Raw genomic sequence first — 23,720 nt, 5'->3', positions numbered from 1 at the left:
CCAGCACCAGCCTTTTAATTGTTCCAAAAGTGAGAACAAAAACCCACGGGGAGGCTGCATTCAGCCATTATGGCCCTCACTTATGGAACAGCCTGCCGGAGAACATCAGGACTGCAGAGACTGTTGTTTTTAAAAGGAGGCTCAAGACTCACCTTTTTAAATTTAGCTTTTAACTGATTTCTTTTATTCTTTTAATTCTTATATTATATGTTATTTTAATTTCTGATGCTTTTAAATGATTTATTTTTAATCTTTATGCATTTCATTATTATTAAGTTTCTAAATCTTCATTTATTTATTTATCATTATTTTATCTCATACTTGTTTTATCTTATCATATTGCCTTTTAGTCTCTTAGTTTTTAGCTCCAGTGTTTCCTCATGGGGGGCCTCCACACTGAGAGGTGTGCCCGGTCTGCCCGCGGGGACGTCGTCCTGGAGATCACTCAGGTCCGGAGGACTGGGGGGCTCTGCACCATGTGTGGAGTCCATCCCAGTCTATCTGGGTCGGGGTGGTCTCTGTGGTGGTGCTCCCTGTGGCCGTAGGCTGCGACACCTCTTAGTGAGGATGAGCTCCCTATAGGTGGTTCTTTCCTCACCTGGTTCCTCATGTTATTGACTGTTTTGACTCTGTGTGTGTGTGTGTGTGTGTGTGTGTGGGGGATTGATTGATTGATTGACTGATTGATTGAACACTGAGAGACTTGTAACCAGGACAAGTTTCAGTTGGTTGCAATATGCATTCTTCACCACTAGATGCCACTAAAGCCCCTTAAACTTTACACACTGGACCTTTAAACTTCTCCAAGTTACCTTTCCTGATCATCCATTTTCCAACCCTGTCCACTTCAGTCACTGAATGTGAACATGAGACTGGATGATGATAACTACATACACTTCCTTACCTGTAACAGTCTGAAACAATATTATTTAAACCACTGTAAGTAGACTTCTTAGCTGTATTAACATCTATCCTTGTTTAACTAGTCATTTAAGCACACTAAATTCCTGTCATCTAACAAATCTCCTATAACCTGATCATTGTCTTTAGTTTCCCCACTTCCCCCCACAATGTGTTATGTGCGTCTTAGTCCCCACATCACACACTGCCTGCTCTACTTTGCCTTATAAGCAGCCTGACTGCCTTCACCCTGTGTCTGTTCCTTGTCTTGACATTTGATTGTTGTAGTCTGTGAGCAAAATCAGCATCAGCGTCAGACCAAATAAACTGGAGTTAATCAAAGCGATAAGCTCTGATTGACACACGTACTGCTGTGCTGTTATTTTTAGCATCACGTTCCATTAAAAAAAAAAAAAAAGGAAAAAAAAAAAAAGACTGCCTTTATTTTGAAAACAAATCCACGCCAGCAGCACACCAAATAAAGAAAAAATAAATGGAACGTGTGTGTTAAAATTAAGTTTATTTAAAAGAGGATTCTGGAGAAGAACACAGGGTTATGTTGTTAGAAATTTGCTTCTTCCCGGAGACCCACACACCAGAATTTTAGACCCATATTGTTACTGTGTGTGATCTTTAAAAAACCACTACATGTGCGCTTTGACATCCAAAGTTATCACAGTTTCCCATATTGTGTAACCGGTTTGGAATTTGTGTAACATACGTGAGTGAAATAGTTTTGCAGATGATGACTGCTTTAAATCAGATTTAAGGATGTAATTTATCTGTCTGCACATCCATGGCTCCATAAAATACTGCAGTGATGAAGGAGCCGCACAGATATCCCCAGAACTACTAATCCTTTGATCATAAATTCACACAAAGACTGATCAGACAGGTCTCAGAGCTCTTATTGACCACCCTAACAAAAACTTAAATTATTTATTAAGTAACATTTTTATTCATACAAAACAACAGAATATATAAAGAAAAGGTCACTCTCATGCCTGGGAGTTCTACTATTGCTCAAAATTGCATTAGCTGAGGAAATGGCATGTTCGGAATTTAAAAAAAAAAAAATAATAAAGCAAATGTGAGTGTTTCACACAACCGTACACTCCCTTTGTCCTGTTCTGGCTTCATAAACTATGCTGTAAAACAAAACTAAAAATACAGAACGACTAAAAAGTGTCCTCCCCTATACCTGGGCTAAAAGCTACAAACATAAATAACAAAAGCACATTTGTTTGGCTTTTACATTACACAGCTTCAAGAGTCCATCCAGTGTCCACTTTTCCTTATTTGATTCTGAGGAACAAACAAAAAGAAAAAAAAAGAAAAGAAAGAAAACAACCACGATAACAACATCGATAACAGTAAAGAGAAACGACAGCTTGCTGTGGAGAGAGGAGTGAAAACAGAGGGGATGAAAACTCCTGCGTGTGTGTGTTTGGTTGTTTTCTCCATCAGAGCTCATTGGAAGCTTGCTCGCCTTCGTTTAAAAGGCGTTGAACATGTAACATGTCTGTGTTAGGTCCCTCCTGCGGGGGGTGCTGTGTACTGCTGGATGGGTGTGAGGAGCAGAGGTGAGTGCTGGCGGTCCGTGGCAGGCAGACAGAGGGGGGGTCTTTAGTCTGTAAAGTCTCTCTCCTCACTGCGGGGAAAGGAACAGCTAGGTTGGGAAAGCCAGGAAGTTCGTCTCGGACCACGGTAAGGTCACCGCCGTGCGCCGCAGACGACACACTCTCTCTCTTTTGTACACACACTCCTGACGTCTTGGTGCCCACAAACACACGCACAATCAGCCGGACCCAGACACCCCTGCTGGTTGTTTTAGGTGGTCCGTTCCTCCCCGTCGGTCTCCTGCTTGGTCCGGCGCAGGTTGCTCTTCATCTTCACAAACTCAGGAGTGTTCTCCTGTTCCTCCTCGATTTTCTGCTGCTCCAGCTCCAGCTGCAACAAGACAGACGACAACAAAGTCAGACTAAGGGGAGACACTGCATGTGAAAGCAGTTTTTCATGCACTAGTTAGACAGATGCATGTTGTTTCATGTTGCAAAGTCCAGTCAGCAACTTTAATCTGTGTTTGCTCTAGTCATCAGAAACAAGAAACTAGGTCCATCTAAGTGCAAAAGTGACAGTTTACTTTAATGCTTTCAATCATTTACCTGCTCTAGTTTCTGTTGTCTTTTCATGAGCTCTATTTCCAGGTCGCTCCTCTTCTTGTGGGCCTCCTGCTCCTCCTTCTGAGCCTTGAGCACTTGCTCCCTCTTTCTCTTCTCCAGAACCTTCTGGAGCTCAGGTTTGTTCTGAGGAGCCAGACCCCTGCGCACAATCAGTGAGACAGCATGTTACTAAAACAAAGCTTAATGAGCAACATCCGATGACACCACAGAGCCCCACTCAGCGGGAGATTAGTCTTTGCGTTCATGCGTAACAGATGATGACCGTGACCTCATTCTAGTTTGACGTGCAGATCTGTATTAGATGTTGTGGATTAAAAATGTCAGTCGTGTTTCAGGAAAGTTTTGATTAGGAGCCCAATCACAGATTGTTCCACATACACCAGTCGGTGAATGTGAAGTCTGCCAGTGTTGAAACTGACTTTGGAAAAGAGAGTTGAAACTGAGGGCATATTTCCCCCTTTTCTTTCCCTTTTCTTAGTCCCAAAAACAACAGCCCATATCTTAAACTATCTAACACACACTCCTTACAAGGAAACTATCTCGAAGTTACAAGTCTCTGGTAAACTTGCGAGACTGTTACACAACAGCCCGGGCTGTTCAGCAAATTTCAGGACGGGACATTTTACCAAAGTGTGAGCGTGTCTTGCGAAGAACAAAAATACCAAATGTTACGTAATGCTCCAAACTCCTCCAAATTACGAGGGAGGAGGGTGGGGGCTGAGGATGAGGCTTGGGAGGAGGGGTACTTAAGACAGAGGGGAACAGAGATGGGCTGGAGTCGAGGCAGAAGGCAATAAATAGCAAAGCCCACAAAGGATTAGGGAGGCACAACAAAGTGCAACACAAGAATAAAAGAATCAAGTGTAGTAAAAGGGCAGAGGCTATCTGTTGGTCAGAAAATCCATCCTCCATGTCCCTGATTACATCGTTAATTCAATTTTAAAACCATACTGTCCACCTCCACCTCTCCTCCTGGGTGCTGATTTCCCTTTCGTCATGAAAGCCTGCCTCTGTTCTTCAAAGAAAACACCTGACTGCAGTTCGCCAACAACAGTGTCTTAATTAAATGCATTATTAAATCCTGAAGATTGCATAACCGAGCTCACAGTGTTCCGGGGAGTGGGAGTTAATTTACAACAAGCCACCACTTTATCTCAAGTCACTGCTGCAGATAATGTCCCGGTTTGCCTGAGAGTGGGTCTTGTGACAGCATTTAACAGTGTGAAGCAGAGCAGAGGGTAGAAGACGTGATCTGTTCAGGCTGTGTTCAAGCACCACGCGAGGGTCAAGGTCACGGAGAGCAGTAAAACAGGCTATTAAGATGCTTACCCCACTCTCCTTTCACCGTTGGTAACGTTTACATAATCACTGACCCTCCTCTCCGTGACTTCCTATGAGTGCACACCCTCTAGCAGACTGGGAAGAATGTGTGCTCACACATCAATACCTCCATCTGCTCAAATGCTTCGCCAGTTTTGGTGGCTGAGGTTCTGAAATTCCTCTGTATGTGTGTGTAGGAAGGGTCATCGCAGCTAAGGTAGCGACGGCAGAGAAAGGCCCTCGGCGAGAGACTGTTTTGTAATCTTGATTACATAACACATTTTTTCTTTCTTCATGCAGCCAATCCATCCATCCATGCATCCATCCACCCACCCCCACCCCTCCCCACTCTCATCGGCGTGACTAATCCACTACGCAGGCAAGCTTTCTATACTTTCAGTGCACGACAGAGAGCCCTATCATAACAAGTATATCCCCCAAAAAGCCCACTAGATTTATCTCGCAGACTTCTCCTGATGCCCCGGGACTCTCTCCGTCTAGACGACGAGAAACAATACCTCGCCGCGTTTGGAATTTCTAATATTTTTATGACATTTCCTCCTAGGCTTCCTGATCCTGCCCACCCTGGCCTGTTTTCCCATCATTCATTATTGCCCTGCCTCCATCTCTGCAGCAGCACCTTACTCTTTGACCTGTTTAGGAGCAGAGCATCGCTGCTGTGATGTAACAGCTGTCAACAGCATGTGCGTTTGCGTAGCTATTAATAGCTCGGGCACAAAGCTGCCGCCGCTGTTTGGTGAGAGAAAATGCAAACATTAAGTGTCAGAAGGGTGATGGCGGGCCCCAGTATGCATGTGACGGATGCTCACACAGTCTGCACTAATATCAGTAGCCACAACAGGTTCCTCACGTACGGCACATCTGCGTGACCTTTACATAACCAATTTTTGACACTTGGATGCACTTGGGGTTTTATATAATAGCTTCCTATGAAAGTTTTATATCCACAGCTTTACATAATACTGCTGCTGGAGGTTGGGTGGGGTGGTCCAGTGAAGTCACCTCCAGTGACACACTGCAGGAGCATCAGAACAGTGTGCTTGGATGCGATCAAGCCAATTACAACAAAGCAGCAGGGCGACTGTGTTAACTCATCCTCCATTAGTTAACTAAATTAGCCTGGATCTGGACACTGTATTGCTTTCCCCTGACTAATCTGTTTTGGATGGGGGTAAGCTTGAGATTGTTGCCATAAGCAAACAAGAAAATGATGATGATCCAGGAAACTGTTGGACACCAACAGAGGTTTATCACCCCAGTAAACGAATAAACTACTATCTCTATTCATAGGCTTGGAATTCGCCCATCTTTGTTGTTTTGATTTTGTTTATGTGCTTTAAACTGTGATAAAAAGACATAAAGAGGGGACAAGGAGAGAGAGGTGCTGAGGGTGTATTATTCTGTCTCCTGACCTCTTCTGATTCATGAGCAGCTCTCGATGCAGGTCCTGGTGGTTTCGGGAGTTCTTGACCGGGTTGATCAGCTTCTTGGGTTTGATGAGCTCATCACAGTCCCCCTCCAGGTAGTCGGGCTCCGCCATGACGCTCCTCCCTGCTGACAGCGACAGACCAGGGTCACACGGATCTGAATCGACAGAAACAAATAAAACAAACTTCCATTTAACCACTTTCTCTCAGTAACATGGGTTTGGATGTGACGAGGCAGTGGTGACAGAAATCTCTTAAATCTCTCCTGCAAGGACACATTCTTCAGGGATCTATTTTTTTTCTCCTTTCAAATCGTGACACGAGCATCTGCCTGATCCTCTGGCTCACGCTCAGTTTCTGAATCGTCTCTATAGTGATAGGACTCAGGCTGGAATTACATAATTGTTCACACTGAGTGGAGGAACATCTCATCCCACCGCCTGAAGCCATATTCAATATAACGAAGAGATGAATCAGAACAGTACAGGCACATAGTTATGTAAACATTGCAGAAGTTGCTGAAACAATAGTAGCCCAAAGCTTCAATCCATGACCTCAGTAATCAAAGGATTTAGGACTAAAAGTGGGCACGCTGCCTTAATAAGCTAAAAACCGAAGATAGTGTATTTTCTCCCCCCTCTTCCTTCATCAAAATGAGGGAGTAGGGGGAGGCAGAGTGTACAGCCATATGCTCCTTCTTACTTTTGTATCTACCTTTGCCCTTTCCTACTCTTCTATTCATCTACCCTTTGGCTCCCACTTGGACCCCCAGACGGCACTAGTACTCCCACTCATAGTCTGAAGTATGTGCATCGAGGATTGTACCATCTAGTCCTAAACTGAACTGTTTATAGAAATCAAAACAGCTTGTGCTAAACCAGTATATCTCCTGAAAAAAGTGTCACCTATCACGCTGCAACAAAGCTGAGAGATAACTGGAATGCAGCAAGTTTGATGAGTGCCGCATGTTAATCACAGTGTACACAAAATGTCGCAGAAATACAGACTTTGCTCCCATGAACATATATTTAGTTTAACTACCACTGAGATGATGTTACGAGCTTCACACTCTTCATCAGACTGATGAAAAATGTGCAGCTTGAAACGGCTTTTGCATGATCTCCTTGTATACCTCCTTGTTCGTACAAAATCAGAGTAACTTTTATTGCTCATTAAAAACATCGCCTCTTGTATCAGACTGATAGCTCACAACATGCTCTATTTAAAATAATAAGTGATGAAGATTTTTTTTTAACAGATAAAAGTCACAATCTGACCAGCTGAAATGAGAACAGACTGATATCTGACTAAACTCATGTTTAAAAACATATTCTGCACATACAAGACTAAAACAGCATCGTACTTCACTTTTATCTCCTGCAAATTTAAATCTCTGCTTGACTCACCCTGCAGATGAGGGAACACGGGGTATCTGAACATTGTCGCCATCTCTGCTATTTTTGATCCGCAACGTATTTTCCAGAAAAGGCTAATAAAGCTCGCTGTCCTGTTTGTCAGTGTGTTGCCGAGCTGCATGCGGGAGATGCGCTTTGTCCTGCACAGCTGTCTGCTACTGAGCTGGTTGGAGTTCAAAGTCTGTTTTATAGCTACGCTCACACACACACACACACTCTCACACACAGAGACATGCTCCCTCTCTCTCTCTGTGCTCCCTCCCTCACCTAAACCCTCCCACTCAATTTAAATGTACACCTCAAAGAGACAAACAGTCAGAACATTATTTGCCATATATTCATCACTGATTAATGAATATTCCCTCTTGTCATTATGTGGTACTTCCTTGTATTTTATCTTGTAATTGGTGAGAGAGCTTTTTTAAAGTGGCAGTAATTTGATAATGATGGTGCAAAAAATAAGATGAGATTAGATAACGAAGTCACACGAATGACTCAGATTTATAAACGATCACGTTCTCAAACGCCTGTGAGTGACTCTCCTGCCTGCGACTGATGAAGGCTGAATACATGGAGTGATATTTTGGAGCCTGAGCAGGCCAATCACATTCATCAGTACTGAAGATGCATTTCTCCGCACGTGCTAGACACTGAGGTGGGTGGGAGCGTGTCCTTAAAATCAAAACATTCACACCAAGGGTGCGTGTAATGAGTCAAATACACCACTAGAGGTCGATATTCTTGCATTCCAGAAACTAAACCGTGTCAGTTACATAACAAAGGAGCCTAAGATAAACACGGTGTGGGGCTGAACACTGCAGAACAAAGAGTGAGAAATACCACACAATAAAATCCGCTTGATGGATAAAGTGGAATATGTTGACACATGAAAATATTGCTTTCCCAGTTGGATGTGATCTACAGTCATGGTGAGGGGTAATCCCTTCTAATCTCAGATTAGTAACCTTTTAAAAAATCGTATTTACCAGCTCATGTGGAAAACACACATCTTAAAATGTGTACAGTAAATTTCTGAAGTCATCATTTTTGATAACATGAGTTTAAAAAAGAAAATATTAATGGATATCTTCCTAAAAATGAGAGAAGAACTTTCATCTACATGCTTTATCCGTGGCTATAATAATGTTAGAAACATGCCAGACAGAACATTTAGTGCCACAGCCAGAGCACAGTTCCAGTGTTTGTGCAGGCGAGATGGCAGAGGTGGGCAGAACAGCTTGTGACTGTAATCAGTGGCTGCGTGTGAGCACACACGTGCTGTGTACATCAAAGGCGGTTTCTGTTAATGCCAGCAGTGGGGAGTAGAGGAACTTACAGACTGGCAGTGTTGTCAAAGTGTCCGTTAGCTTAACACATCTGCTCCTACTTCCTCTGTGCCCCGAGGGAGAGGGGAAGTGACATAGGGAGTTCAAAAGGAACCTGTAACCTCAAATTGGAGCCCTGGAGACTCTTAAATTCTGCTTTATCACTGGTGGCTCTGCATGTTATATTCAGTGCCCTGACTGGTTTCACTCAAAAGCTATATAGATAACACGTTTCAGTATCAGTTAAAAGTCCAACACCTTCAGAACAATATACAGTAGATAACCCAGTTACCATGTTCAAATGTCGGTCAGATAATGACCTGCATTTAAAGGCTACGTGTCTATGATTTAGGAGGATATATTGGCAGAAATTGAATATGAGAAGTGTTTTCTTTAGTGTATAATCACCTGAAAATAACTATTATTCTTTACCTAAGAGTGAGCTGCTTTTATCCACATAGGAACCAGGTCCTCCTCCTTAGAGTCCACCATTTTGCAATGCCATGTTTCTACTGCAGCCCAGAGCAAACAAACCAAACACTGGCTCTAGATAGGGCCAGTCATGTTTTTGCATCTGATACTAAATTTAGCAGCCCCTCAGCAACCGCAGGGTAGGAAAAACAGATTTGTTTAATATGCAAAATGACTTTATTCAGTGGGCGGCACAGTGGAGTGGTGGTTAGCACTGTCGCCTCACAGCAAGAGGGTTCCCTGTTCGATCCCGGGTGTGGGAGCGCCTCTGTACGGAGTTTGCATGTTCTCCCCGTGTCAGCGTGGGTTCTGTCCGGGCACTCCAGCTTCCTCCCACAGTCCAAAGACATGCAGATTGGGGACTAGGTTAACTCTAAATTGTCCGTAGGTGTGAATGTGAGTGTGACTGGTTGTCTGTCTCTATGTGTCAGCTCTGCGATAGTCTGGCGACCTGTCCAGGGTGTACCCTGCCTCTCGCCCATTGTCAGCTAGGGAAGGCTCCAGCCCCCCCACGACCCTCAAGAGGATGAAGCGGTTAGAAGATGGATTTATGGGACTTTATTCAGTGTTTTTACCGGTTCACGAAAAGTTGAAATGAAAAGTTTCAGCTGGTTGCAATCTGCAATCCTCACCACTAGATGTCGCTAAATCCCCCTAAATCTTACACACTCGACCTTTAATACACAGTTTTGCCTAAAGATCTGTCCTTCTGCAGGTGTCTGACTATGAGTGGGTTTCAGAACTATACAGCACTGTAACAAACAGCCACTTCAACACATACAGTAGATTGTGTGTGTTGATATCTGCAACATCGCACAACAAAACGTGCACTACAGAAGCAACCCTCCAAGCATGTGTGTTGGGACAGGACTTCCTGCTGTTCCAGGAATCCCATTAAAACAGTTTATAGGTCGTAGAGAAAAAACCCTTACAGCAAGCAAACACACAGACATACATACACTCATCGATAATGAGCCTCCAAAAGGCCTGAATCTCCAAGATACAGGGTGCAGGATACACAGAAAGGCAATCCAGGCACTCTAAAAAATAAAAGCAGGCAACGTCTAGAGGATTCAAATGTCCACGCATAAATTCAGGGATAAAATTAAATGAAAATTGGTGAAAACAATGGAAAAGAAAGGAGAAAAACTGGGTCAGAGGAAAGTCGACGACAGGAGAAAAGCGGGCTGGCAAGTTGAGCCTGTCTCTGTTTACTTCACTCTCTCCCTGTCATCCTAATGACCGGTGTATGACTGTGATGATCTCATGTTCTGTGAAATGTCACATTTTTGAATCGGGCAGCTCGGAAATATCTGATCAGTCACGTCAGAAAAATAGCAAAAGAAGGCTTAAACAGTAGCACAGAAAGTTAAATCCACATTTCTGTACAGTCTAAGTGTAAAGAGTTCTTGATGAGAGGGAACCAAAGTGGTTTCAGGCTGGAAAAAACAAAAACAATGAGCTAAAAGACGCTAAAAATCTCTGTGAAGCTGAAATTAACTGCAAAGCTGGAAGGCAGTTTTCTGTAGCTTCATCTCTGAGTGACACCATGCACAAAACTGATTTCATATCGTACATATATTGTTGTTTTTATATATTGATTATGGCCGCTTTGAGGCTGTTTTTTAGTCGTTGAAAGTCTCTTTAAGTGTCGCCCATTAGAAGGCTTAAGATGTCAGTTGGCAGAAGCTCTTTCCTGTTCCTGAATGCTGTGTCACTAAATGCAGTGTGGGTGATGGCAGGTCTCCATGGCGACTTGGAGGACAGTTGAGGGGGGGGAAATTGAGAAATGAGTCCCTATTATGAATGCAAGTCTTTGTGTGTGCTCATATAGCCGAGCTGCCCGCAGTGATGCAATGAGTTGGCAGGGTGAGCGCAGCCACTCTTATCCATCTACGATAAGTCATTCTATCAGCTCTAACGCAGCCTGCGACTGTGGTATACTTTCACTCAAACACAGACGCTACTGTAAACATCTTTATCAGACACATTCATCCAAGTACTTCCTTTTATTTGAATCTTTAAATAAGATGCAATACACTTCTTTCACAATTGGAGTCTGTGTGAGCGTGTTATCAGTGGTGTATTACTGAAAATGTGTGTATACTGTTTCAGGCAGCAACACTGTGGAGCAGCTAAATTTAGCAGCCAGATAGTTTTCTCAGAAGTTTAAGAGACCAAAAACAGATCTACACGTGATTGAATATTAGACTTATGTTAGACAATAAGTACAGGTTTAAAAACTCTGACCCTAAAAACTTATTCTACACACAAATATGTGTATATCCATTTCTAAAAATACTATGCATGAAAAGCAATCTTGCTCCTCTAACTCAGCAGAGAGGTGCACAGATGGGCAGAAAGGCTAATGATGGGGGAATGGGTTTGGAAACACAAATTGGCCATTATCGGTGTTCCTCTTTGGTTTCACTGCTGGGAAGGCAGACAGACATTACTGCGAATACTACAGGAAAGAGAAACATTTACAAAAAGTGCACTGTGACTGGCATGGCAGGGAAGAAGGAGGTCAATAACTTGATGTTGGGATCGCTACTAAAATGGACAGACTGGGTAAGGAAACAGACAGACGACTCTCATGAGTCAACGGCGGGCTTCTTCCTGCTGCAGCCTCCAAAGACAGAGACAAAATGAAGGCGAGGAGAGCAGCTGGTGGCCTGCTTCACCATCTGACCCCACTGTCCTCCTCCAGGATACAGGCACAAACAGAGCAGACCATCCAGAGCTCCGCACAGAGTGGGGTTGTGCCGCCGACTGTCATTGGTTGTGAACACATGGCTGACCACACCCACTCCACCATGACCGTGCCAGGATTTGTTTTTCACAGTATCTTGCACAAAAGGTAAGCAGGGGTCAGGCTCATGAAAAGGACTGATCAGCATTTTAGCGTCCAGTTTGATGTGTGCCGATCATGGAAACACCCGACATGAAAAGGGGACTCATCTTTTGAAAGAGCAGTTCAATTCTTTTACCCATATGTGATTCTTAAGGAAGCTTAGTGAACAATTACATGTAAATAAACACTAAACTAGAATTATGTACCCAAGATTTTGACCTTTATATGTACTGTCCTTAATATAGCTGCAGTTTTGGAGCGCTGCCACCAAAAGAAGCTCAACAAAAAGGTATAAATTGGCCATATCCTGTTCATAGATGCATACATATGTAAAGGGAAAGCAAGATCAGCTGGCTTTGGATCTGAAACACAGTGTGATTTAACAAAACACTGAGGAAAAATACCATTTCTTGGAACTTAATTTACGATGTGCTCTCTTGTTCCTTTATCCCCCTCTTGTCCCATATAGTTCCTCTTATTCACAGTCTCTTTATCTTTTTTTTGGCCAGATCCTGTCTATTCCACTCACAGATGGGAGGTCCGCCCCTCAGGGGAAATTGCGTCACCAATACCCCTGAAGCAACCCCCACACCCCGTTCTTTCTCTCTCTCTCACACACACACATGCACACACCCTTTCCCCCCCTCGCTGCGTGTTACAAGCCGGAGAGATCTGAGTGTGCGTCTCCCAGCATTTCTGTTAATGAAGCGGCCATTCAGCCATAAATAGGGGCGGCTCTAATTAAAACACACACGTAGATGAGCTTTTAACTGACAGCTGTGGGGGAAATGGGGGGAGGGAGAGCAGGGGGGGGGATGTGTAAGAGAAGGAGAGAAAGTGACAGAGAAAGTGAAAGAGTCGCAGAGAGTTGGGGGTTCTGGTAGTGACAATGAGCTCATTTCCCGGACGGGCTCCGCATACGCGCTCATTTACAAGGCTCCCTCGTGACGACACATAAATCATGATGGGCAGCGCAGTGACGTACGTGTGCACAATATTTCCAGAGTGCAGAATCGAAAAATAGAAACGCTGTTTCCCATAACCAGCACCTATAAAAACAGAACAGTATCAACTAAAAATAAAAAACAAAACAACCATCATACCCACAGCAGTTGCTTTCAGTCTTGTACTGTGTGTGTGTGTGTGTGTGTGTGTGTGTGTGTGTGTGTGTGTGTGAGCAAAACGATAAGAGAGTTACCCTCAGGGTAAACCGACCTGCCAGTGCATGCCAAACAAAGATGCAGCCAAGATAAGACAAAACATGAACACAGTGAACTAGTCAGTATCATTAACACGCTTCTGTCCGTTCACAGTGCCATCAACAGTTTCAGTTTGAGTTCACAGCTCAAACTTACAGCTACTGCCAGTCGACACACGATGAAGATGTACATTCAGATTACAAATACATCTAACATTTGACCAAAGAGGACTGAATTCTGAGATGATCTTATGGAGAAACAAAGACAGAGAATAAGAGGGGAACTCTAAAGTATTCTTGGGAATTTGGGGGTTGAGATCTGTTTTGCATTTCCTGCCTCAGAGTGAGGGTCTGGAGCTGAGGAGAAGAGGAGCTGGGGAATTCTGGGGCCTCATCGTGCACTGACCTCCAAAAGCACCCACCCTGCTCCCACAGTGTGATGATGTCACTGGGGAGACGCGGGGGTATGGGAATTTACAATCGGGGTTTTAGGGTTCATAAAACACAGATGCAGATGCACATCCAAGCACAAACACCCGACACCCACACAATGAAAGGGTGATATAACACATGGCTCGTCATGTGAGGGAGGCGTGGGCTAGTTGGCTTTACATGCAGTACTGTACGTGTGTGTGCGAGTCTGTGGATGTTTAAAATCCTGATGTCATTAAGGGAGTACTAGGCGGCTCTATAGACTGTCATAATGAAAAGTAAACACCCAAACTCATTACTACCCCTGGCAGCCAAGAGTAATATTCAAACAAAAACATTTATATAACTGCGACTCTCTCCCTCTAACGTTGTTCTCATATGTCTGGCTGCACAGTGTTTACTGTAAAAACTTTTTTCTGTCTTCACTTGCAGTTTGAGGAACATTAATAACCTTTTTTTCCAGCAGACCCAAACTGATAAATCTTCTGGGCTGATATTAGCTTTTGGCAGATAAACTAGCATTGGCCTAAATACAGCATAAATATATTTGCTTTTTTTGTCACAATATATGTTCTTTAAAAACAAAGTTAAGCAATCCTTATCAAAAATGTTTATGGTTGATGTCTATATATGTATAAAGACTGTCAGCTGATGTGTTGTTATTGTATCACTGTTGCTGTCGTCATGTACTGTTAAAGGAATAGTTCAGATTTTTTGAAGTGGGGGTTACATGAGAAACTTATCCATAGTCAGTGTATTACATACAGTAGATAGCGGTCTGCATGCCACCAGTTTGGAGAAGCAGGCAGGAGCACCGCCACCGAAGCTATGTACTGTAATGTACCGCTGTGGACAGGGGCAGCAGCAAATTGTATTTAACAAAAAAAAAAAAAAAAAGCGCATGTAAAAAATATCATTATCCGTATTTCCAATGCTTTATCTTGCTGTCAGTTGGCCCTTTCTCAGTTTAGATTCACCACAGTCACACAATACCACAAACAAACTAACTGATTGAGGCAGCGGTAAATCAGAAACTTCCCTGTTTTCATTCATTCATTTTCCGTAACCGCTTGTCCTCATACAGGGTCACAGGTGTGCTGGGGCATATCCCCGCTATCATTGGGCGAGAGGCAGGGTACACTCTTGACAGGCTGCCAGACTATCACAGGGCTGACACATTGAGACAGACAACCATTCATGCTCCCATTCACACCTATGGGCAAATTACAGTGGCCAATTACCCTAACCTGTATGTCTTTGGATTGTGGAAGAAAGCCAGAGCACCCTGAGAAAACCCATGCTGACACTGGGAGAACATGCAAACGCCACACAGAAGGGCCCTGGCCAAACGCAGAACCCTCTTGCTGTGAGGCGACAGTGCCAACCACTGCACCACTGAGTTAAAATTACTGTTTTTGTCAAAGGAGTCTGATGGCTTTAAAGTGAGCATAGATGAACATCACATCCTTAGCTTTAGCTGTCTGACAGCGAGGTACAGTAGCTATGAACAACACTTGATTTTTTTGCGGGTATCCGTTATGCCAATATCTAACAACCCATTTGATTGATAACCAATACTGATATCAATATATCCCCTTTTTTCTCCAACAAATTTTAGTGATCATTAAGTCTCTTCTGTAGTGGAATTAGCATCATATTATGCATGCATACTCTTATTGCGATGGCCCACCATCAGACGGAGACATGAAATACTTCCCAGTGTATGTAATATTCAGTCATTGTGTGAATTGAGAAAAGGCATGTTGGCCAGTTTTGATATTTAATTTTAAAGCCAAAATCAGCTGAACTGATGACATGCTGATATCAGCATGCATCCCTAAGGAAAATATTCTAAATATAACACACACTTACACTTATATTGATTTTGTTTGGTGGCTTAAATAGTTTTTGCTGCTGCCCCCGCCCACAGCAGTCCATTGCTTAGCTTCTGTAGCAGTACTCCTGCCTGCTTCTCCAAACTGCGGGCCTTCTGACTGACATCTACTTAAGGTACACTGACTGTGGTGAAGTATCTCACACAACCCCACTTCAAATCTGCACTATCCCTTTAAGACAGTGAAGTGGAAGTTTTAAGTTAAAACAAGTCCATCACACAAAGGCTTTTGCTTTACACCTGACATTGTAATTCTGAGTAACAGTTCAAAATAGAGGAACCTTCACAACTCTTCTTTTATCTGTGTTCTACACAAGTAAGTTCTTGGTCTCTACTTCAAAAAAGTGGGAGAAAAAAGACAGCACATTCATCACTTTGGCAACGATTATGTACAATGTTAATGTGATTCTGAGGTCTGACTGGAATCACAGTGTTGTGATCGTGGCTTAGAAACGGTCGCCTCTTGTGGCTGTGCAGTTCTTAAAATCTGTCTGTGCTACTTTCTATCCCTCTACTTGTCTTGCATCTGTGGGATAACCACTGTGGCTGCATTTGGTCTTGTCTGATTGTTATGCGAGTTTGACCACTTCCATATCTGGCTTTTAGGAGTTTATTGCAGCACAAGCCAAGTATACTGACATTCTGATCGGTCTCCAACACGTTCGGATGAAGAGTAACAGACATTTTTATTGTTGAAATAACATTAAAAAAAATGATGTGACTCAGAAGCTGATTATGTTATCTGTGATCTCATGCTTTGAATTTAAACATGCCTGTGCTGACAGTTTGTGTCCAGTACTGCCTGAAGTTATTTAATGCGGTGGTTCGTGCACAGTCCTGTTGCCACACGTTGTGAGCCCCGGGCTGAGGCAGATTACAGAATGAATGGGGTGGATTGAAAAGGCACAGACACCACTTTTGAGTCACGCTATGGGAATGTGATGAACCTGCAAAGTGATTATCGCTTTGGGCACACAACAGCATATACATGTAGGGGCACACAGCCGGAGACCTACATTCATGCCCCGACACCTCTGAGTGACAGGAACATTTGGACGCACGGTATGTGCACTTTCCTTCAAAAGGTTAAAATCAAAGTGCTTACTCACGCCCAATTGTGAACACATGTCATGAATAATTGGTGAGGGGGGTACAGTTTGGGGTCACACCTGTCAGTCAAATACAAAAGGCTGGCCTATACTCTCTCACAGCTGACTCTGACACATGGTCATGTACATATATGTATAGGCATGATGGGAGCAGGTGGACTGAGACAGACGCACAGAATCCAGACGGTTTCTGCTACACAGACACACCCTACAGAAGACAAATTATAGACAGAGCGCAAGCACGTTTCATGTGGCTCCTCCTCACTGAGATGTAAACATCTGCCCGTACACTACACATTCCTCACACACATCACCCTTATAAATGTGGTTCCAGTATCTGTCTCCGTAGCGGTGTAAAAGCCATATAGTTAAAAAAGCCACAGCCGTTATGTCTGGCTCAGCAGTGTGAAGTGGCGTTCAGTCATAAAGGAGGAGTCTTTGTTATGGCTCTGCTGTCTGTTCCACTTTCAGATTCAAAGCTTTGTGCTTTACTGCTGCTTTTTCCTTATGGAGCAGAGGAACGCCCCTCCTCTCCGTCTACTGGCTGAGCCCAGCTGGGAGCTCCGATCTCATTGGCTGGAGGGCACACCGGGGAGGATTTGGGAGGTTCTCCTTTGTTTACATGCTGGTAGAGAAAACCCCAATAACAACTGTTACCTCGGGCAACCAGACAATCTACAGTTTGCCAGACAGACAGACACACAGGGGTGCAAGCTGATCTTGCACGCACATGTATAATGAGGTAACCAGGTGTCCAAATGCAGGCTGAATGAGGAGTCTTTGTTCTCTCTGATTCTTTGCTTTATGCTTGACATGACTCAAAATACACAGCATGTACATGGCATGCATATTTTTAGTCGGGATGGTAGGCAATCATGTGGTTTCATTGTCTCGTGAAACTTTCCAGAGCTTGCATGGGGGTATACACTCTGAGAGCCCTGTTGGCTTCAGGCTGCATAAGAAAGAAGTGGCTCTGTCCTGCCGTGGGCGTATGTTCCTGTTTGTGTTTGTAATAAGACAGGATCATATATCTTGATACTGACTTACAAAGGGCTTAATCCAATTCATGCAGCTCAGACTCCCGATCTTTCTATACTTCAGCCTAACAAGCTGCAACGAGGAAGGCATTTGGAGTCTGTGTGTGCGTTGTGTGTGTCATCCATTCTCCAAGACTACGCAAAGTGGTCAGCACAGTAATGGGGCTTTATTGTGATTGAAGCTCCAGCATAACAGCAGGAAAATCAATGGGATTCTTTGAGAAGCTGAGTCTCTGTAGGTGTGTGCGTGTGTCTGTTTTAGCCTCCAGCATGCATATATATCTTATCATAAATCAACATCAACCCCTGAGCCTGCTCGGCTAAAAAGTAAGTCAAGCCTCTAAATGCCTGCCTTTTACATAGACTGACACCCACCACAGGAACACACAACCACACGCACGAACCACACACCAGCGCTCTATCAGGAAACTCGATACTGAATCGTGACATCATAATCTAAAACCATAGCAACAAAACTACAGCCCAGTGTAAACAGATCCTTTGTCCCGTTGTAGGATTGTGTGATTGCATCACTCGTGTTTTGATTGCATCATCATATTTCATACAGCCTGCATGGAGGGGGGGCTGTAAAGCTGTAAAGTGTCTGTCAAAAACTGGCATAACAGATTACAAAGCAGCACCGCTGTCAACAACTGTTTGAGGAAACAGATAAATAAAAGCATGGGTTTGCTTTATTTACTGTCTGTTTAGAAATGAATTCATTTGACCATGTTTGTTAGATTACTAAAAGCTCACTAGCAGCCAGCAAACACAAAAGGCTATGCTCACATAGGGCTGTAGTGCCAACTGAAATATGGGTATTAAGTCAAATGCCATCAGTTAGCATCAAGTCCTTTTTTAGATCTTCACAGTTTTCTGTCAGGAAATGTACAGTTGAGGTGTAAAACCTCAGGAGAATATTGCTCAGCAGAGCTGGTGCAACACCCAGACTCTACACTTCTTGTCTTGTGCTCAGTAAAGTTTGTAGCCTTGACCAGCCACACTCGACTATATGACTTGCTCTTCAATAGTATAACTCTCTTTTTCTTAAGGTTAATATATTATTTCATAAAAGTATATTAATCATGATGTTAGTAATGGTGGTCTTTGCCTCAAGTGAGGTGACCCACCTCTACTATCACATACCGAGGGAATCCCTTGGTTCTGTCTATTTATTTTCTGATTAGATATGAGATGTTCTAATACCAGTCTTCCTTCACAATACCAATTCTGATACCTGAGCTTGTGTCTCGGCTGAAACTGAGTATTGCTCCAATACCAGAATTAACAGCTCGATCCTGCTAACACTGTATGGGCATGGAATGATTGCTTTCATTGTTGTATGGCTTGGCTCAGGTTAAACCATTTGTAAAACACGAACAAAGACAACTTTTTGTATTATCAAATTTAAAATTTTGCTAATGAGCAACCTTACACTATCTACGTGAAAACAGTAGCCCTTTTTAGACAGGAATTGTGCAAATTTGCAGGAAAGCCCAATCAGTCTTTTTTCAGCATTGGAAGTATAAAAACAAGATCGGGGAGCGCAGCAAAATGCCATCTACCTACTTTTGTTTATACAGAATGTGCCTTTTTCGGAGCAATGGGGGGCGTGAGCAAGTAACAAAATGTGTAGCTCAGTGTGTGACGTAAACAGTGATGTGGGAGGGAAGCTGCGGCTAGTCAGTCCTTCAGCGATTCTCTCATAAGTCGGCCTGTTCTTCACCGTTCCCGTCATCTGACAGTTAATGGCCTCTTCATTTGCGAGGGTGCGCAGTTCCTTGTCTCCTCAGTTGCTCATCTTTACAGCGTCCGTCAGGTTTGCGTTTCCCTCTTGCTACTAGCTGCTCACTAATTCCTGCTATCAGCTTTTTCCTGTTTTCCCACTGCCAGTGGCTTGCATGTGCGGCGTCATCAACAGCTCCTCCCACAAGTCTTCAACAGTCCCTCCCGTTGCGGAGGGCCGCCTCGGTCTGTTTAAACTAAAAGGGTTCCACCAATATGACTACCCTATGAGGCGGAAAATTGGGCACCTCGGATCAACTCGCCAACTCTGTGTGTCTAAACGCTCACAGCTTGCCGGCAAAACGGCCCAACATTCGCGGAAAATCTGGTGTCAAAGGGGCTAATAACGGTGGTTGCAAGTAACTGCACAGCGCATCTTATTGTTTCGGCTACTGTTTTAGATCAAACAAGACATACAGCTGTTTAATCCAGGTGTAAAACTACTTTAAAGTTTATCAGTAAGTTATGTGGTATTGAATCAGTGCATAGACTTGAGTAATTGCTGATACCCAATCCAGCATTTCAGGCAGCATCACAGGCATTTCCGATATTGGTATCAGTATCTAAACGGCTCTAATTAGATATTTCCTGGCTTAAGTCGTAACTTTTCCAACTGGACGCTGTTTTGATTCACCAAAGTCCTGGCTTGGCTTGCACGGCTGCTTGTGTTAAGACAACACTGAAACCCACCGTGTTTGTTTTGCTACATTAAGAAAAGATGGTTCAGAGAAAAACTGTACATTCAACTTCACAAGTAAGGTATCAAGACAAGTGCTGTTTTGGCTTCAGTATCAAGTAGTATTGCACTGATACATTTGTAGAGAAGGGGACAAAAATCTACTTAAAGTATTCCTGCAGGCGGAAAACGGACAGAGCGGAGACGTGTTTGCTCAAACATGAGGACTTCACTGTGAGTACAGAGACCCTCTGAAACCTCACTCTATGTTTACACGGCTCATTACAGGGGAAAACATTTGAAAACATTTGCTACAAGGTAGTCTCTCACCACTAGTGAACAGAATGTCTAGTAACAGAGCCTGATCATAAAACACACACACTCAGACACACACAGTAACAGTGTGTGTGAGTGTGGATCTAAAGGATCAGTGCGTTCTGCTGACTAATGAAGATTTTGTGCCCACAGACAGACCAGCAGGACTGTGGGAGATAATACTGTCAACACACATGTGGGTGCCAGTTGCCCTTTACAGGACACACACCCAACCCTAACCCCACATACCTTGCTTTTCTTGAGGCCAGGTTGAGTCCTTGGACATGGACTCCCAATTCTATAATGATACATCTGAGAAACCACTAATGGACACATGCCATTATAGAGTGGAAACTCAGACATTTCATTCACATATTTAAATTCCTTTGAGTGCAATAATAACGGAGCAGAGAGCATTCCAGTTGTAACACCCACCACACACACACTCCGACACACACACACACACACACACACACACACACACACACACAGTGACAGCATCAGCTCTTACGGGAAACAGAAGACAGCAAGAGAGGCAGCGTAAGAGAAACAGGAGAGAGAGGAGGGAAAGAGGGGGTTCAAAGATCAGAAAACAGATGTAAATCGTTTAGCAAACTCCGCTCTAAATGACTAACACATGTGCGAGAAACTTTCCCCTCCCTGCGCACACACGCACTTCTGAAAGCTCTGCACCTAGACAGTACAACACACTCATTAATTCCACCTGCTTTTGTCACTTCTCCTCTCACTAGGGCTCATCTGATGAACCAAGGTTAAACTACTTCACCGTTAAAGTCCTATTTGCCAGCCTGCGATTCAGCCTCCACCCTGCACACACACACACACACACACACACAGGGGCAAGACAAGAGCTGGCTCCAGCCCTGTTTGCTTAACATCTTGTTAAAGTTTGACAGCGAGCCTCTAAAGAAACACCATAAGTTCTGGACTTGTTGCCGTATCAAAAACACATGCAAACACACACCTCTTCACATGACAGTTGGTGTGTGTGTGTGTGTGATGACAGCACAGGCCAGTGTGTCAGCTCTGACCGAAGCCATGTGCTGAGACACAGGAGGCAGGAGTCATTGCTGTGGTATTACACACACAGTCTTACTCATACATGATGAGTTCAGGATCAGATCATACATAAATAATAAAATATGGTTTCTTCTGATGCTGTTTTCTAAAAAAAAAAAAAAAGGGGGGGCCTCATTTTAAGAGTTGGGGTTTTATTACTATCTAAAGGCTGTAGTGAGCATTTAAATGAGCATCTAACAGCAAAAAACAAAGCAAGTCTTGTGTTGTAGCTACAGACTGTAAAGATACATTAATAATCTTGACTTATAGCGCTCAAAAACGAGTGATTTTATATTTTCAGAAGATTTGTGTCAACCTGAGTATCACGTGAGCATAAGCACCTATAACATCTCCCCTGAACACCTCAGACACCCTAGAAACAACAAGCACTGATTTATTTTTCTTCTTCTATTCTTCTCCCAGGGTTCAAAGTCTCAGCTGCCGTGAATAGTATCACTGTGCTCCAAAGTAAACGTGAACTGTAGTCTGTACATGCTGTACAACCACCTCAACGTGTTTGTTCTCCACTGTCCCGTCGGCTACGGTCATGCGCCGCAACAAAAGGAGACAATGAAGCAAGAGTTTGTATTTTGCAACCTCATTCCCCCTCTCCTCGGGTCTTTTCTTTACTTCCATACTTTCTAGTCTTCTTTTAAAAACACCTAAAACCTGCTGCTTGTGCCGACGGGGGCAGACAGGGCAGTTGAAACGTGCCGCTTTTGTTAGTGCGCTCGTGATGGAAAAAAAAAAAAAAAACACACAGAAACCAGACACACACATGCACACCTACCTCAAAGTCGACCCCGACGTGACTTCTCCCAACTCGAGTTAATATTTCAGCTGACAAAGTGGTTCAGGCCACATCGGTGCGTCCTCGGACCACTTCTTAAAAAGGAGCTCGAGGTGTGTCCGCGAGACTCTGCCTTTTGTAAACTGCTCCAATAGCTGCTGTAGCGCACACACACACACACGTTCACTCAGTCAGGACCCATAGAAAATGTAAATTTAAGCTGGGTGGGAGGGATGGAGTGACGTCACGCAGGGGCTCCTCCTCCTTCTCCTCCTCCTCCTCTGTCTTCATCTGCTCACTGAAGTGGATGTGTGGGGACTCCTCGAGAGCACGGCGGGGCGTGGATGGAGGGGCGCGCGCACCCACAAACACGCGCACACGTTGTTTGTCATAAGTATCCATATGGGCCTGACTGGAGAGTGTGAAAGGCTCTATTAACTAAGTGACTTTTTTCTTTAAAAACACTTTTGTCTTTTTGTCTGTTGTATTCAAAATATATAAGTGGGGCAACTGTACTTTATATTTTAGGTATATATTTTTTATTGTTTCTTTCTGACCCTGACAGAGGCCACAAGCACGTTGGAGGGACAAAGTTCGTCTTTAACCACAAGTTTTAACCTCTTTAGTATGATTTCTTTGACATGTGGTTTAATATGTAACTGAATTATCCATCCATCCATTTTCGTAACTGCTTATCCTGTTGGGGGTTGCGGGGGGGGCCGGAGCCTATCCCAGCTGACAATGGGCAAGAGGCAGGGTACACCCTGGACAGGTCACCAGACTATCACAGGGCTGACACATAGAGACAGACAACCATTCACACTCACATTCACACCTACGGTCAATTTAGAGTCACCAATTAACCTGCATGTCTTTGGACTGTGGGAGGAAGCTGGAGCACCCCACGCTGACATGGGGAGAAGACAGACACAGATGGGGTTCCCTCCTGGAATCGGACTAGGAACTTGCTGTGAGGCAACAGTGCTAACCACAACACCACCGTGCCGACTTAACTGAATTATATTCAATCACATTATTTTTAATATTTATTCATTCATTGATTCATTCATTTTCCACAACCGCTTATCCTATTGGGGGTCATAGGGGCTGGAGTCTATCCCAGCTGACACTGGGCGAGAGGCGGGGCACACCCTGGACAGGTCGCCAGCCTATCACAGGGCAACCATCTACACTCACATTCACACCTACGGGCAAGTAGAGTCACCAGTTAACCTAGCCTAGCCTGCATGTCTTTGGACTGTGGGAAGAAGCCGGAGTACCTGGAGAAAACCCTCTCTGATACAGGGAGAACATTCCAACTCCACACGAAAGGGCTCCCCTGTGGGTTGCAGAACTGAAACTTCTCCTGTGTGCCTAGCTTGTAGAACTACCGTGGCCAAAGTGAAAATGGGAAAACACAAATCACCCTATCTAGAGTCAGTGTTTGATTTGTCCATTCTGGGCTACTGTAGAAAAACATGGTGGCCT

General features: G+C 43.8%; 1 protein-coding gene across 4 annotated transcripts; it reads right to left on the bottom strand.

Annotated features, from left to right (window-relative positions):
* Nucleotides 1–1,401: 1,401 nt before the first annotated feature.
* fam107b (family with sequence similarity 107 member B) lies at nucleotides 1,402–22,444 on the bottom strand. 4 transcript variants are annotated; one of them, XM_049573892.1, is made up of 4 exons: nucleotides 22,233–22,444; nucleotides 5,837–5,975; nucleotides 3,066–3,222; nucleotides 1,402–2,850 (listed from the first exon to the last, which is right to left on the bottom strand). In XM_049573892.1, exons 2-4 carry the CDS (start codon nucleotides 5,962–5,964, stop codon nucleotides 2,731–2,733), a joined length of 405 nt encoding a protein of 134 aa, XP_049429849.1. In that variant the 5' UTR covers nucleotides 5,965–5,975; nucleotides 22,233–22,444; the 3' UTR covers nucleotides 1,402–2,730. The 4 variants fall into 4 exon arrangements, with proteins under 4 accessions (XP_049429849.1, XP_049429848.1, XP_049429847.1 ...); XM_049573891.1 differs by having other exon boundaries at nucleotides 5,837–6,008; nucleotides 22,233–22,441; XM_049573890.1 differs by lacking the exon at nucleotides 22,233–22,444 and adding an exon at nucleotides 7,258–7,465.
* Nucleotides 22,445–23,720: the final 1,276 nt, after the last annotated feature.

This window comes from Epinephelus fuscoguttatus, linkage group LG4, assembly GCF_011397635.1.
Source record: "Epinephelus fuscoguttatus linkage group LG4, E.fuscoguttatus.final_Chr_v1".
NCBI lineage: Eukaryota > Metazoa > Chordata > Actinopteri > Perciformes > Serranidae > Epinephelus > Epinephelus fuscoguttatus.
Note: the sequence above shows the minus strand (reverse complement) of the source record. Positions and strands in the feature narration are given on the sequence as shown.